This window comes from Sinocyclocheilus grahami, unplaced genomic scaffold (assembly GCF_001515645.1).
Source record: "Sinocyclocheilus grahami isolate Dianchi unplaced genomic scaffold, SAMN03320097.WGS_v1.1 scaffold10.1, whole genome shotgun sequence".
NCBI classification, from domain to species: Eukaryota; Metazoa; Chordata; class Actinopteri; order Cypriniformes; family Cyprinidae; genus Sinocyclocheilus; species Sinocyclocheilus grahami.
Genome location: NW_015505189.1, coordinates 2,480,437 through 2,498,160, shown reverse-complemented (window position 1 = coordinate 2,498,160; position 17,724 = coordinate 2,480,437). Strand labels below are relative to the sequence as shown.

Here is a 17,724-nt window from a genome sequence, read left to right as displayed (position 1 = left end):
GCTTTGACTTACCCTGTTTTGTATATTATAAAAATGTCTTCCTGTTTTACAGTCATTCCAATTCCCTTGCCATTTCCAATTGCAAGCTTCTTTAATTATACTTTTCCCCTCCATCCTGCTTAGTGAAACTGAAATAGTAGGAGTATTCAGATTAAGTGACTCTTTAGCCATTTTATCAGCTTTTTCATTTCCTGGTATATCAACATGCGCTGGAACCCAAACAAAATTAACTATTATTCCAGCATTTCTTAATCTATACAATATATTCATTATTTCTATAAAGATATCATTCATATCTAACAGTTTGAAAAGTTTGAAGACTGGTAAGGTAAATCACTACCTTATTTGGCATCACTTCTTTTACCCAACTAAGTGCCATTTGAATTGCCACCATTTCGGCTGTGTATACTGATGTCCCATCCGTTAACCTTCCATATTTTCCGATTTTAAATTCTGGAACATAGAATGCAGATCCAGTACGACCTATTTCTGGGTTTCTTGAGCCATCAGTGTATATTGGCAGAAATGCATAATAAACTGTTCTGATATATTCTGTTGAATGGGTTTTGATATCAATGTCAATCTGTCCTTTTTGAATATATTCATGAATTTGAAAATCAACTTTAGGTTGACTGAAAAACCAAGGAGGTATTGGGGAAATTGTAACTGTTGGTGAAAACGTAATATTATTTGGTGACATTTTTGCAGCCCAATCCTTTACTTCCCATGCAAACCCTGTTCCTGTTAAGTTCATTGTCTCCCAACTCCCCTCTAATATTGATTTTGTAGGATGATCTGAATTATGCCCTTGCAAATTAAGCAACAGATAATTTTTTACGTCTTATTTCTAATGGGGACTCTCCTGTTTCAACTTGCATTGCTGAGATTGGAGTTGTTTTAATTGCACCTGTAATACATCTCAAAGCTCGTGCTTGAATAAGATCTAACTTTTTAAGCATATTGATTGAGGCAGATCCATATATAATACACCCATAATCTAAAACAGATCGTAGAAGTGCACAGTATAAGGTGATCATTGATTGTTTATTTGCCCCCCATAACTGAGGACATCATTGGCCTCGTTGCAGCTGACGGTGATGTGTGTCTTCTTCTTCTTTTGGTTTTATGACGGGTTGCGAACCAACTTCATAGGTGCATACCGCCACCTACTGTGATGGAGTGTGAAGAGAATGTACCATTTCTCACCTAAATCTTAAATTCTGTTCATTATTCCACAATTCTTGAGAAATCTCATGATTGCACTTATTTGTTTTCCTGCATTTGGACCATCATTCAGAATACTACTTAATGAAAATTCTTTAACTCCTAAGGATTGTAATTCATCTTTAAGTCTTTCTCTTCCATATGCTGTACATATCATCATAACGTGTTCCACTGATTCCTCTGTTAAACAAACATCACATAGACCAGTATTATGTTTCCCTATAGTGTATAGTGTTTGGTTAAGATTTGAGTGTCCTGTTCATATACGTGTTAAAATGACTTGTTCCCTTTTACTTATGTTATGAATGATTTTTCTTCTTTTTATACTCCTTTGTACTTTGTGATAATGCCTACCTGTTTGACATGAGTCCCAGTATATCTGCCATACAATATTGCATGCATTTAATATGAACTGTTTCCCTTCTATTCTGCTGAGTGCAATATTTATACTTGGATCATCCATATTTAAGGATTCTTTAGCCATTTTATCTACCTCTTCATTACCTTGAATTCCCACATGTGCAGGTACCCATATAAACCGAGTAATTATCCCTATCTGTTTAATACTATATAGTGTAATCATGATTTCTGTTAAAATGTCTTTTCTATTGGATTGCCATGATTGTAAACTCATAAGAGCTGCCATTGAGTCAGAGCATATTATTACTGTATCCGGTCTTACTTCATATACCCACTCTAATGCCATAAGGATAGCTACCATCTCTGCTGTATATACAGAAGTACCATCTGTAATTCTTCCAGCCTTCCTAACCTGAAATTCTGGAATGAAAAATGCAGCACATGTCCTTCCAGTTTCTATGTTCTTTGATCCATCTGTGTAAATTTGGAGAAATGAATAATGCATACTTTTTTATATATTTGTGATGTGTCTTCTTCTTCTTCTTGTTTTATGGCGAATAACTCTTATTTTCAAATAAAATTACTGTTCACTGAAAAAAAAATATTTGGTCGATGGCATAAATATATAGTGCTTAATAAGCATGTTCCCATGCAATGCAGCTAGTTTAATTCACTTTATTTTTATTATTATTTTTTTTTATTATTATTATTTTTTTAAGTTAACAGTCAATAGTTATTTATGATATGTACAGTATCGTAAATAGATAACCAGGAAGTTAGTTGTTAATAAAAGTTATTTTTCCCCCAAAGGGTAATTTTTATAGGTTGACTAAGGGTAATCTAATACATGATTTCACGTGATCATTTGCATATGTGTGCGTGTGTCTTTGTGAGAAGAAGAAAGTCCATAAATATCCAGTCAAACTGGAAAGACAGGATCAGAAAGGCATGACTGAAAGGGGCACTGGGGAAAATAGTCTGTTTTCAAGTGCTTCTAATGAAGCAGGGCTTTATGTAATTTGTGAGAGTTCCTTCATACTGAGTGTACTAATAGCCAACAATATTTACAATTTTTTTATCTTTTCACGCCCATTTATTGTCATTTGTCACAATTGTTGACGTCCTTTATTTCAACACTTCCGAATATTCAAAACCAATAGCAAGAAAATAAGCCCATGTTTCCTGTCAAGCTAAACAACACATGGTTGTTGTGGAATATTACCTTTAACCTATATCACTCCATGCACCACGTTTAAAATATAATCATTTATTTAGTCAAATGTATTAAAAAAAAAAGGAAATTGGAAAACCATGATATTGTCCACTTAGATAATAATTTAATTAAAATGCCAGTTGCAGATACAAATAGACAGTGTTTTGGATTATTCATTATACAGAGTAGGAATTAATAAAATAGTTTATGTTTATGATGGGGAATAGGCCTACAAATAACAATGTGGTTTTCAAGTATAGGGATCTATAGCTTTTTGAGCCCAGCATGGTAAACAATAGGGGGAAAGAAAGAAGATAGCCTAAACATCAAAATCCACATGACTGTCAAATTTGGGGAGGAAAAACAACAGTATGATGTAATAAAGGGCATAAATCCAGGGGAAATGTTGGTGTTAAGGGTGGAGGACGTGAGGAGGCGGAGTGAGGAAGAACTTAGACAGATTGCTTTGGAATCGCAGAGAGACGTCAGATGCAGTCTATAAAACACCTGTCTTTAGGCTACTTTAAAAACTACTCATAACCCACAGATTAATGATAGACGGACTATTTAAACTAGCTTCTATATTCTAGCACGGCGGATTATAATAAACATGCGTGAAACTCACTGAAAATGAACGATTCATAATGGACAGTTTATACCTGGAGTGCAGTTGACTTGCGAGCTGAAGAAAGTGATTCGACTGCGGAAGAAAAAAAACGTCGAGCGTTTATTTGTAAGTATAAGCTTTTGTTTACTGCTATTAGCATCCTTATTCTGCAAAGAAAAGTTAATGATGTATGGGGAAAAAAAGCAATATATTAATTAAAAGTGAATGAGAGTCTAAACAAAAGGGATGGTTGGTCAAAAGTAACGATTTACCATAGAATTGTTTTTAAGAGCGTCATTTCCGCTTTGGTGTTATTATTATGCTTTAAAAACACTCACCTGGGCCCAGGTATCTAAGTCGTTCTTATCTGCTTTCATGGTTGATTTATAGCACAAGGTGAAACCAACAGTATGTAAGTTTGCTTTCAAAAACTGCATTAAAGACTTTGCTTTGTGTTAGTGTATATAATAATTGCTCTATATTCCAGTATATACGGACTACAATTTTACGCAGTTTTTTTCCTACTGTATCTGAGTATCTGTGGGTAGTTTCAGTTTCAATGTAGGCCTTTTTCATATCTGTTGAAATGACTGTTTTTCATATGACGCTGAAATGAAGTTTTGTAAAATGTTTCCTCTCCTTATTGAAAAATGTATTATTAATGAGGGACCATAGGCCTACTGTTATTTGCTGCTACGAAAAAAATGAATGACAAATATAGTATTTAACATTTTTTCCCCTACACTCATTCTGAATATTAAGTGGGCAGGCAGCATTTTATACACTTAACAAATATCTCAAATAACGTTGATATAATAATTAGTACTGTGCCGTTAATTAGGAAATTAGTATGTAATAATGACCTGCATATTGTTTGTGACTAACTACCAGGTCATAGGTCAACTGCATATGTTTGACACATTTCTAAAGTTAATCGTACATGAAGGACTAAAGTCACGCCTTTTGACAAAACATGACAAACAGAAGCTGCCATTTGGGTGTACACTCATTTATAACTCTTTGTAAAAGTCCACTGTTTTCTGCTTTTAAGACTTTCAAAAGGTTTGAAACGTATTTGATTACAGTAATGCTGTAGAAACTGTTTGATACATCAGTTCACACCCAGTTTCAGAGGAAACTGTATCAAATGTTAACAGAAGCATGGCTTTATCAAACAAGCCAGCTTGAGGAAAGCCAGCCTGAAAGTTGCAACCTGTTAGAGCTGAAAATGACCGGCTCTAAAATCTTTCACTCTCTTCTGGAGATATTTTTTGACTAAAATAAAACATTTGCTCATGCTCCGATTAACAACAATAATCCTGTAGTTATTACAAATGTAAGATCTGGTCTAGAATATACCTAGTCAACTAAACTTTAGAGCCTCGAGTTTCACACAGAGTTTACTTTTTGTCATTCAGGGTGTGGACTTTGGGTGTGTAGTCTTGGAGAATCTTACTTTGATACTCTTAGGTTTCCTGCTCAGACAAGCCCCATAGTTTTAGAGCGGTCTGTTCTGAGGCATACTGGCTGATTATTCACTAAAAGGTCATGTGTCTGAGTTGGTCTTTATGTTGTCATGGTTCTGTAAACACAAGAGTGCAGAGAGTTTCTAGTTGTCTCTTTGAACACATGCTGATAGGAATGGGAGGTTCACGGACTTGTGAAAGCAATGACACAGTGCTTTGCTGGCAAAAAATCTATTCTGTGCTGCACATAACTTCCAAATCTTGCTTTACATACTTGTGTATACAGTATGCAACTGTTAAAAGGGGATTTCCTTGCCAATACAAACAAGTTAGAATACTTCAGAGAGGTATTCAGTGGTCATTCATAGCATAATTGCTTTATGAGTTTAATCGTGCTGAGCAGGTGGTAAATCATTCTCTTTTAATCAAATGCCTGAAGTGGCTGGCCACATACCTCTCTCCTCATTGGCATCTACTGAAAAAAGTGGTTTGTTTGGTTTATAAACTCCCCTGCTTCCTTGAGTTTTAGACTGTTTGTTAGCATATATTAATTTCTGCATTTCTTTTTACCTGTAGTAAAACATTACATGAAACTTATAAACATGTATATATTTTTATGTAGTTGGTAATATATGTGCAGTTGAAAATGATCTCTAACAGTTAAACTGGCAATTAAAAAAAATTAATTATGTGCACCACCCCTGTAACTCTAAACTGAATAAAGTAAAAAAGTAAGTATTTTGAGTACCATGCACTTTAAGAGGGCTTTCTTAACACAGCTCAGGTCTCTTGTTTGTTTAATTTCTCATTGCTTGCAGCAAATTCCCAACATGCATCCATAGCAACCCAGTGAGGCTTCAAATTGTAAGGAAACAGCCATGTAGTGTCTATTCAGAAAAGACACACTAATCTAGGTGTACTCTAGGTAGTTCCTATGGAATCAAAATTAAAAATGACCATATAGGAAAAACAATGAATGTCTCAGATTGCTCAGATTTATTTTACGTTATTTTCTGATCTCATTTCATTGCTCTGTTGGTGTTTCAGAGTTGCTGTGTGACAGTCTAATAATGATGGATCATGACACTCAGTGGCTGTACCAGCTCCTTGCTGGTGTGCAGCTAGAGAGATTCTACCTAAGGATGCGAGATGGACTCAATGTGACACGTATTGAGCACCTGAACTACGTTAAAGAAGCAGATCTTGAACAGATTGGCATTAGTAAACCAGGTTTGTCTAGTAAAGCAGTTTGTTATTTGAAGATCGTTATTTTGTTTGATTTTCTTTGTGTACTTAAAGACTCTACAATGGTGAATATAATCATTTAGTGCTTTCAATATGGTTTGTGTATCAGTGGGTCTTTGTATTTATTGCTGTTTTCTGGTGATTTTTCTCTGTCAATAGGACAGCGACGATTATGGGAAGCCGTCAGATGTTACAAAACCAACATGCCACCACGATCGTGGATGATTAAGGTATTTCACATCATTACATACCCCCTCTTTTTATTCATTCACTTAGCCTACCTGTGATCATCACTGTCTATTTTCTACTAGGCCTTCAATGGTCGCACCCCAGAGGGAAGTGAGCAGTTTAATGGTGTTGGGTCAGGCCAGGGGCCAGAACCAGGGTGTGCACTCCCCTGTCTTATCCAGGACAGTGAACTGATCTTTGGGGACAGGCTAGGCTCAGGTTCCTTTGGGGTAGTTAGGAAAGCAGAATGGCAAACACCGACTGGACGAGTGGTGAGTGCTTTAAACCAAATATAAGTATGTTTTCTTTTTTTCTATCTAGAAGCTTAAACACATAGAAATAAATGCTACACTAACAGTCTTGTTTTCCTATTTTAAGTTACCTGTAGCAGTGAAAACCTTGAGGGGTGGCGCATCCAGATATGGAGAAGTGGTGACCGAATTCCTCCAGGAAGTTACGACCATGCAGTCTCTGGACCACCCCAACATTATACATCTGTATGGTGTTGTCCTTACTCATCCTCTTAAAATGGTAATTTTAACTTTTTATGTAAGATCATATTCTGTATTAATAATCGATTCTTTGGATTTTTTATGCATATAAATGACTTATTCCCTTTTCATATTTATTTTATTGTTCATTGAAGGAGTACACCACTAACGAAAATACTTTTTAAACAAAGCAGAATTAACCGTTGCGTGATCCTCAATGAATCAGTGTTTTTTAGCAAATCTGTTGAATGAATTATTCAATGACTCGCTTATAAAGACTTGTTTAGTTCCTGAATAAATAATGTTTTTGAACAAATCGATTTATTCAGTGATTCACTAATTCACTTATAAAGAAAACTTGTGCAAGTGTAACTTGCAAAAACTGCAAAAGTAACTTGCAGAAAGTTCAAAACAAAAAGCATTTTATATTAGTCTGAAGTATAAGACCTTGGTGCATACAATACATTTGCAATAATTTGAAGTTTTCCTTATTTATTTTTGGAATGAAATAAAACTGTATTAGCATGTTGTTGTTTAAAGATGTACACTACCGTTCAAAAGTTTGGGGTGAGTAAGGTCTTTATTTTAAAATAGATTAATTTTATTCAGCAGGGATGCATTAAATTGATTAAAAGTGACAGTAAAGACACTTATAATGTTACAAAAGACTTCTAATTCAAATAAATACTAAATAAATATTTATTTTTTTTAAAAGTAAAAGTGTTAACTTTCTAACATTTGAACTAAATTGCAATAATATTTCACAATATTACTATTTTACTGTATTTTTAATCACATAAATGCAACTTTGGTGAGTATAAGAGTTAAAAACCTTGGTAAAAATCTTACTGACCCCAAACTTTTGAACAGTAGTGTTGCTGGTTATGTTGTTGCAGTGCTGGTTATGGTAAGATGAATGACATAATTAAACTTCCTTTTTTATTAGGTAACGGAGCTGGCTCCCGTTGGCTCTTTATATGACACTCTGCGTCTACGGCAGGGAGATTATCCTCTTTCACGGCTCTGGCTCTTCAGCACACAGATTACTGCAGGTATGGAGTACCTAGAATCCAGACGCTTCATCCACAGAGACCTCGCTACCCGGAATGTGCTCTTGGCTGCTAGAGAGCTAGTGAAGATCGGAGACTTTGGACTAATGAGAGGCTTGGATCAGGACAGGGACCACTATATCATGACGGCACACAAGCGCATTCCCTTTGCATGGTAAGAAAGCTGGATTAAAGAACCAGAAAGAGCTATTTCAGAATTCTGAATACAATTCCATAAATCAAAGTATAAGTAGAAACAATAATCTTAATGAAGAAAGGTTGTCACTATTACCTGTTTGCTAGGTCAAGGATAGTAATTCCACCCTCTGTCTTGCTTTCTATAGGTGTGCTCCTGAGAGTTTGCGTGTAGGTACTTTCTCTCATGCTTCAGATGTCTGGATGTTTGGTGTCACATTGTGGGAAATGTTCACGTACTGTGAGGAGCCCTGGTTGGGGCTGTCTGGCAGACAGGTATATATGCTGGTTTGATGCAATACAATTGTGAAAAATGCTATGCTCTGTTTATGAACTATAGCTGTAATAAGCTCTATTTCATTTGATGACTAAGTGACATTTTGTGCTTTGTATAGATTTTATATCGTGTTGAGCGGGAAGGCGAGCGGTTGGAAAGGCCTCCAGACTGTCCGCAGGAGTTATATTCTGTGATGCGTAAATGTTGGGCTTGCAGTCCTGCTGAACGACCGACCTTCTCACAGCTCACCACCATGGTAGCAGAGGTCAGTTTTAAAGCTCTGCCTCTTATTAATCTCATTAATATTCACATTGGAGTAATGGCTGCTGAAAACTCAGCTTTGCCAAAGCAAAAATAAATTAAAATTTTCATTGTAATATTTCATAAAATGAGACAAAACCAATAAAACCCATTATAAGCGAGGCATTTGTTGCTTCCAGTGGGGACATAATTAAGGATTATAATGACTCATAATGTCTTTTTACGCGCTGCGTTGCATCGAGCCGCGTAAACATAAAACCATGTCTGCATTTGTGATCGGAGAAATGACAAACAACAAGCACTACTCTACACTTCTCAAAACTCGCATTTGAATCATCAGTGGCAAATTTTTTAAATATGAAATGTACTTGCAGTCTGTGAGTCAGAATAGCCAGCATTGTAGTCTACTCTACCAGGATCAGGAAACCGTCCTCCATAAAATGTGCTGCACACATCTGAATATTTGGGTTGAACTGTTCTGGAACAGTGTTGTAAATACAACTTAACCACTGATATCTAGTCGCGTCCTCTTTTGGAAGGCCAAACAAAGTATTTTCGCTTTCGCAAACAAAACACACAGCGTCTTCACAACATGGTGGCGGCGGTGGCAGCAACAATAAAGTTACGCCTTCTTTCTTTGCGTAAACATTTAGGCGGCGTTATGCAAATCGTCGCACATCGTGACGTAGACATGTGGGAGCGTCTTTAAATGGTGGCGTTTTAGGAGGGCGTGGACCAGTCTTAACTTTTGTAAATAATATATTTTTGGGTTTGAGACTTTAGTCTTTGCAACTTATCTATTCACGAACAGCTTGTAACACTCCAAAGAGAAAGGAAAACTTGAAATCGCATCATATGACCCCTTTAATTGTGTACATGTACTAAAATTAATGAATGATAACATTAAATGTATTTTCTCTCACAGTTCTCTCTTTTTAATATATTTTTCAGGCACAGCCTATGGAGGTTCGTGCAATGAAAGACTTCACAGAACCCAGAAAACTCTCTCTACAGGCGAATGATCTAGTGACTGTAATAGATCATGGGTAAGACAGGGGTTTGAGGGCAATCTATATAAAATAATAAAAAAACTTTTATTTTTCTTTCTTCTAGTTCTCTTTATTTTTGCTTATTTTTTAAATTGACTAACTTATTAAATTTCTATATTGTCTGTTTCCTTACCTTATACCATTGGCATTGTTAAAAGTTGTTAACAGTCCTGCAAATAAATCTTTGTTGACTCTGACTCTGATAAAGGTTGTGGGTAATTGTTAACCCGTCTCCCCTCCCTTTGACTTCGTAGCATTAAATTCATAGCTCAACCTTTAATTTCAATCAATTTAGTGTTTTTTTCATATGCTCACGCAAACCACACTTAAAAATTAAATAACAGATTCAGAATGACTAGGTACAAATGACATTGCCCAGTTTTATGTAAATATAAATGACATTTTATAGAATTAAAATAATTAGCATGTGCAATATGCAATAGCAGATTGAATGCAATATTTAACAATAGACTGAATTTTGGAGCACAAATTAAGAGCACATATATTAAAACTGACCAAGATTTGTCAAAAAAGAAAGGTGCTGTAGATTATCCATCTAAATTTATTTGTAAACTACAAGTAGAGATGCAAAATGGGGCTTTGTGGGGATCCTCAGAAACTATAAAAATAACTTCCCTTTGATATCTGTATTTTTTATGCTCTTCTGTTGTGTTGTAGGCTGGAAATATCTGAGTGGAAGGGCCAAAACCAGAGAACTCTAAGTGTTGGCTGGTTTCCCCCTGCATTGGCTGCCCCCGCTCTCACAGCAGCAGTTCCTGCGTCTGGTCCGACTCTGATCTCTTCTCCTGTTAAAGGTAGTCTACAGCACTCTGGCCATGGAGACACTGACCCAGCACGCAGATGGGGCAACCCAGAACGAATATATGAGTGAGTGACATTTTAATTAAAGATATAAACTAAAAGGTTTGAATTAACTTAAAAGTTGGATGTCACTATAATCTAACCGTTTGTGACTTTTGCCATTTTTTCTTGTGTACTTTTCAGCAAACGTTGGAGGATTCCATTAGCAAGAGAGAAGGAAGGCTCCAATCTCAAGAAAATGGCAGGTTAGAACTTAAAATATACTGTAACAAACTTCACACATTATCATTAGAGTATTATTCAAGGCCTGAATTTACTGTAAAAGAGGTTATTGTCTTGTACACATACACTAAGAGTGTATGTGTTCAAAAGTTAAGAGGTCAGCAAGATTTCTTTGAAAGAAATTGTTCTTTTATTCATAAAGGATGCATTAAATTGATCAAAATTGACTGTAAAGACTTTTACATTGTTACAGAAGATTTCTGTTACAAATAAATGCTGTTTTGAAACTTTCTATACATCAAAGAATCCTGAATCCTAATAGAAACGCTCCAGTTACTAATATAACTTCAGTTCCCTGAGATAAGGGAACGAGAGTTGCGTTATACGCTACGGGGAAACTCCTGTTTACTCTGAATACTGAAGTCTGATTTGTTAACGTTCATGTAGCTGCACGAACAAATGGTGCTTCAGCCCACCAAAAGGGGTAGTGCTGACTGCTATATAAGTCGGTTCCGAGCGCCATTTTGTCCGAATCTTTTGACTAATAGCGGCAGTCATCGACTCGCATGTGCCTTATAGCACAGCAACGTAGTGTTGCCACGGTACCACAATTTCAGTATTCGGTACCAATACCAGTGAAAATCCACGGTTCTCGTTACCAGTTTCGGTATAAAAGCAAAAAAATTTGACTATACTGTCATTTAATCCAAACTGTGTACATATTTAATTTTAAAGGGCTTTTGAAAACCTAGAGTTATTCAGCCAAGAATAACAACTAAGTTAGCTAAAAAAATAAATGAAAAAAAGCCCAGAACTGCTTTTCTGACTGATATGACAAAAACAATGTTAACAATTTGTACATTCTCTAACACACATATTTTAGATTCACAATTCATTTAAACGGCTCTGGTGTGTAAAAACAGTAAATATCATCATGTCCTCCTGTTTTTTTTTTACCCTAATAAAAGTTATAGCAGCATTACATAGTTAATAAAGAAACTTCATTCTAATGCTCATTATATTAGCGTTAGCAACACTTATGATTAACTACTCTAATAACGTTCATTTCAATCCGACATTCAAATTAAAATATTGAATAATATTCATAACAGAAGCGGAGTTTCCCACAGACTTGCACTCTATTTGTGGCAGCACATATATGCAAATTCATTCTCTGCCAGCAGGAGGTACTTGTAAAGCAGGAGAGAGGTTTCCTCAGTAACGGCTGTACACAAGGCAGCGCTCAGCTGAGCTCACAAACGCTGCTCAGGCATTACAGGCAAGATGAAATGAAAATGACATCCATAATTTTCTGAAGACAGTCGGTTTCCTTCAGAAATACAGTGATATAAAAACACCCACACCGGGTTTCGACTTTGACACGTGTAGTGCTCATGTTTATTCAACGAAGTCAATGCCTTTTGGAAAATCTATTTGTGGCGGTCAGTTCTGATATTGTGGCGTGCAGCCACAAATAAATCAATGTATGGGAAACACTGATCTAAATATTAAAATGAAACTTACCTGCTTGAACTCTTTCATTTGATCTGGGTGTCTTTAAAGTGTTTTGTTAGTTTGGTGTGTTTCCTCCTTTTGATGTCGCCACGTCTCAGTGCTTTTATGAAGAGAGCGCATCTGCGCACCTTTCGGATGGCGCATCAAGAACCGGGTTGATTGGGTACTCGGTACCACCGGTACTTAAAAAAAACCTGGTACCGTAACATTTAAATTTTTTTAGTACCGACTTGGTACCGAAGTACCGGGACTTTTGACAACACTTCAGCAACATATGCAACTCGGGAAACCGAGGTTACGTTAGTAAACGGAGCATTCCCTATTGAACGTCTCGCCCAATGCGTTATAAGCTATGGGGAACGTATTAGCAAGTGCAGAAGGAAGCCGCTCTGCCAGCCCAGCCCCGGAGTGCCTGCAATGAGGGCTCCTATAAGCATGAGCCAAGAAAAGGGTAGCGTTTAGCCATCTGAGGGCGCTGTCAGGGCTCAGGCTCTGAATTTGGCCAAGGCTGAGCTGGAGACAACGAGGGCTTCACAGGTTGCTGGGAAGATGGAGCCTTCTGGCTACCTGAACCAGCTGTTGTGCTGCAGCGCTTTGGCAGGAAGTGGCATGTGACCTGCAACGACTTCTGTGCTGCAGTGAAGCGCTTTGCAACTACGCACACGGCGGCGCCGAATTACCCCATAGGCGAGACGGGAGTCAAGGAAGGCGATTTTATCTGCGTCCTTGACCTCCTTCAAATCCAGCCAAAGGTGGCACTCTAGTACCACCATGGCTCCGCCAATTGCCTGTGCAATAGCCTTGGTAGTGCACAGAGACCGGCCAGTTACTGTGCGCAGCTCCTTAAGGGCTGGACTCGTCCAATCCTCTGAGAAGTTTAGCTTGATACACTGAAGCACCACCATTGTGTGAAGCTCTGGGCCAACCTGGTCAGCTGATGAATAAGCCCTGCCTATTAGAGCCGAAATGGACCTGCTGGGCCTGGACGGGTGCACAGCATTGGCTATTAGTCCCAGGGCCAATGGCAGGCAGAGATGTGCAGCGACCACCTCCTCTAGACGGGGACCTTGCCATATCGCCATTTTTTTTTAAGCCATCAACAGAGGTGAGGGCAGCAAAATTAGAAGAGTGGATGCACACAAAGTAGGGGGTGTGCCACACCTAGGTAAATTCATTGTGAACTTCTGGGAAAACCAGCACTGGTTCCTGACGGGTAGAGATGTGCAGCGACCACCTCCTCCCGAGGAGGAGTTTGCCATATCCCCTTTTTTTCAGCACCATCAACAGAGGCGAGGGCGGCAGAATTAGAGGTGGTGCGCCACTCTTTACTTATAGTTTGCTATCCACGCCAGCCTGTGTTAATTCATTGGGGAGAAGGGTGCCAGGATCCTGTCCGGAAGCAGGGTGAAACTCATGCTGTCGCAGTGAGAGCAGTCTCAGCATGCGCGTGGCCCAGGCAAGCAGCGCACTCACTGTGCCCATCTGAAGTGTGCAGGGGGTGACCTGCATGAGCCGCATAAGCGGCATGATATTTGCAACAACGCAGAGGAAATTCTCTTGTAATCGTCGGAAAAGCCGCAGGGGAGAAGGTGCAAAAGGGGAGTGTCTTCCTGCTGCTAGGGCTCTTCTACTTGCTGCTTCTTTTTCTGAGTCAACTGAGGAGATGATCTTTGCACTGAAGGAGAAAATTCTGATGAAATGGTGCTCAGAGCCAACTTAGGTAACATTCGGCCCTACCCCTTTTGGTGGGCAGAAGCGCCATTTGTTCATGCAGATACACAAACGTTAACAAATCAGGCATCTGTTTTCAGAGTAAACAGGAGTTTTCCCAAAGTATATAACACAATGGGAGAGACCGTTCAATAGGGAATCACAATTTCCACAAACAATTTAAGTTGCACAACTGTTTTCAACATAATGATAATAATAAATGTTTCTTGAGCACCAAATCAGCATATTACAATGATTTCTGAAGGATCATGTGATAATCTGTCTAGTCACATTCTGTGTCTTATTTTCAAACCTCAGGCATGTCAAGGAGTCTGGAGTCTGTCCTTGGTGTTCCACAGGACAAAGGTCGAGGTGCTGGTGGGAACCCTCAGAGACCTGACCCACGCAGACTCGTGCAGAGTAATTTATTGCAAGATCCACGCAGGTTTAGTGATGCTATTATCGTCCCACCTTCACGGCCACCACCTCCTAGTTTCAAATGCATCAGCCCACCAAACACCAGCTTCAAATGCGTCAAACCCCAGAAGATGATCCATGATCGGAGACCAGTAAACCCAGCGGGCTGGGCCCCTCAAACTCATTCACAGCTACAGTTCCAGTTCCAGCAACAACAGCAGTGTTTATGGAATAGTAACCTTGCCAGGATGACACATCTGGCCAAATCAAGCCCTCAATTAGATGATGGCCCTGAGAAAGAGAAGGAGCAAGAGAAAGAAAGAGAGCGGGAGAAGGCAAAGGAGAGGTATCCACAAGTTGACAAGGAAGCAGTCATAGCACAAGTATGAAGATTTCTTTACATTCAACAACTTTGCTTTGTCTTATCTTGTGTCTCTCTCTCTATATATGTGAGTATATATCAGATACATTTTTTTAATTAATTGTTTTATTCAGCAAGGACACCTTATGTAACAAACTTATTTCACAATTTGATACATGATACTGATCTCACTATACTTAAACGCTCACTATAATTTAATAAAAAAAAAAATTAGGCCTACTTCTAAGACATGATAAACGGTTAACAAAAAGTACTGTTAATTAAAATGCTATTATTAAATTTGGTATTACATAAAGAATAGCTAAATGAGTTGTATTCCCTAAGGAATACAAATATTCATGATTCAGCTTAGCTAAAAATACAGAATTTTGTTAAATAGCTACAGAAGCCTGCACTCTGTCCCTGACTACATAAATTTAAAACGTTTTAAATATAGTATATTATTAAATAATGTATTTATTTATTTATTATTAATAATAATTAAACATGGAAGCTCAAATGTGTGACCTTCCAAACTTTTATTGTATCACTATCCATGATACTTGTAACATTTTTGTATTGCTATATTGACACAATATATTGATACACCCCTTGAAAATGTATACAAATAAACTGTTCTTTTTAACTTTTTATCAAAGAAAAAATGTCACAGTTTCCACAAAAATATTAAACAGCACAACTGTTTTCAACATTGATAATAATAAGAAATGCTTCTTGAGCACCAAATCAGCATATTAGCATATTTCTGAACGATCATGGGATTCTGAAGGCTGAAGTAATGGCTGCTAAAAATTCAGCGGTGCTATCACAGAAATAAATTACATTTTAAAACCGATTAATATAGAAAACAGTTCATTTAAATTTCAATAATATTTCACAATTCAGTTTTTTGCTGAATTTTGGATAACCTTTTTTTATTTTTATAATATAGGCCTAATTCCTCTTTAATGTTGTTGCTAATATGTTAAATGCTGATTGGTCATTAGGTTCAGGATGCAGTACATGGAGTGACCATTGAGCAGGTTCAGAAATCTCTGTATCGCAATGACTGGAATCCTGTGAGGGCAGAGCAGCAACTTAAGGTAATAGAGAATTAGACCTTGTTCATTCAAAGTAAATCATTTCACTTTATTCATTACTTGTACTTATTCTTTCGTGTTTGCCTTATATCATCAGACAGACCAGCTGTATTACATGACTCGGTACTCTCGTGAGGAATGTCAAAAAATCCTCACCCGCTACAGCTGGGACCTACAGCTGGCAGGACGTTATATCATCCGACAAGACAGAGATAGGACTGCATTGGATAGACGGGGAGAAAGAGTTTAATGCAAGACTTACCATGGTTCATAATTATTGAGGAATTCATGTTTTTTGTGATATCACTGAATTGTCAAGAGGTCAAATAATCCAAGACACACAAAAACCCTGTTTCTATCCATCTCCAATGTGAAACTATCTATAATGACTATCTATAATGTGCTCGATTATTAAACTGGTGATATCAGTTATTTCAAATCTGTTTGGAAAGACAGCACAATCATTCATATTAAATGCAGAATGTCATTTCAGTTGCCATTGTGACTGTTTATTGTTACTTTACACTCTTAAAAATAAAGGTGCTTCAAAAGGTTCTTCAAGCGATGCCACAGAAGAACCATTTTTGGTTCCACAAAGAACCATTCAGTCAAAGGTTCTTTAAAGAACCATCTCTTTCTTACCTTTTTATAATCTGAAGAACCTTCTTTCGCCCCAAAGAACCTTTTGTGAAACAGAAAGGTTCTTCAGATGTTATAGGTTCTTTATGGAACCATTTAGACAAAAGGTTCTTCTTTGGCATCGTGAAGCACCTTTATTTTTAAGAGTGTACTATTGTTTGTATATAAATTAGGTTTGTTTAATTTTAAATGTATTAAATTCAGTGAAACTGTGTAAATGTATATGACGAAATTGTAAATATTTTAGTGCTGTCAAATTGATTAATCACAATTAATTGCATCCAAAATAAAAGTTTGTTTACATAATGTGTGAACTGTGTTATTTATATATGTAATACACCCACATGCATGTACATATTTAAGAAATATATTTAATATATTTCTTGTGTGTATTTATATATACATAGTGCACACACATATGTAAACAAACTTTTATTGTGATGCGATTAATGGCGATTAATCAATTTGACAGCACTAAAATACATATGAAGTATTAGAAATATTTGTAACAGTTCAATAAAGTAACATGCATTTTTATTTGTCTGCTTGTTTTCTGATTTATGTACATTATTAGAATTTAAAACATAACAGGTTATGGAAAATAGCATGCTGAGTATTTTCCATAAAGATACATCTCAGTTTTCACTAGTGTTGTAATAAAAATTTTCCATATTGACTCCAGGTATCAAAGTTAAGGTACAAATAGGTATACAGGTGCATCTCAATAAATTAGAATGTCGTGGAAAAGTTCATTTATTTCAGTAATTCAACTCAAATTGTGAAACTCGTGTATTAAATAAATTCAATGCACACAGACTGAAGTCGTTTAAGTCTTTGGTTCTTTTAATTGTGATGATTTTGGCTCACATTTCACAAAAACCCACTAATTCACTATCTCAACAAATTAGAATATGGTGACATGCCAATCAGCTAATCAACTCAAAACGGCATCTTACAGAGGCGTCTTACCTGGGCTAAGGAGAAGAAGAACTGGACTGTTGCCCAGTGGTCCAAAGTCCTCTTTTCAGATGAGAGCAAGTTTTGTATTTCATTTGGAAACCAAGGTCCTAGAGTCTGGAGGAAGGGTGGAGAAGCTCATAGCCCAAGTTGCTTGAAGTCCAGTGTTAAGTTTCCACAGTCTGTGATGATTTGGGGTGCAATGTCATCTGCTGGTGTTGGTCCATTGTGTTTTTTGAAAACCAACGTCACTGCACCTGTTTACCAAGACATTTTGGAGCACTTCATGCTTCCTTCTGCTGACCAGCTTTTTGTA

General features: G+C 37.2%; 1 protein-coding gene across 3 annotated transcripts; it reads left to right on the top strand.

Annotated features, from left to right (window-relative positions):
• The first annotated feature begins 3,199 nt into the window (after window positions 1-3,199).
• LOC107593601 (activated CDC42 kinase 1-like) lies at window positions 3,200-16,382 on the top strand. Of its 3 annotated transcripts, XM_016283392.1 has the most exons (15): window positions 3,200-3,515; window positions 4,023-4,026; window positions 5,918-6,100; window positions 6,275-6,345; window positions 6,427-6,615; window positions 6,722-6,874; window positions 7,781-8,058; window positions 8,228-8,354; window positions 8,474-8,620; window positions 9,568-9,662; window positions 10,344-10,553; window positions 10,671-10,732; window positions 14,253-14,734; window positions 15,720-15,815; window positions 15,910-16,382. In XM_016283392.1, the coding sequence occupies exons 3-15, from the start codon at window positions 5,941-5,943 to the stop codon at window positions 16,060-16,062; spliced, it is 2,223 nt and encodes a 740-aa protein (XP_016138878.1). In that variant the 5' UTR covers window positions 3,200-3,515; window positions 4,023-4,026; window positions 5,918-5,940; the 3' UTR covers window positions 16,063-16,382. The 3 variants fall into 3 exon arrangements, with proteins under 3 accessions (XP_016138878.1, XP_016138870.1, XP_016138888.1); XM_016283384.1 differs by lacking the exon at window positions 4,023-4,026 and having other exon boundaries at window positions 3,200-3,530; XM_016283402.1 differs by lacking the exons at window positions 3,200-3,515; window positions 4,023-4,026 and adding an exon at window positions 3,742-3,816.
• Window positions 16,383-17,724: the final 1,342 nt, after the last annotated feature.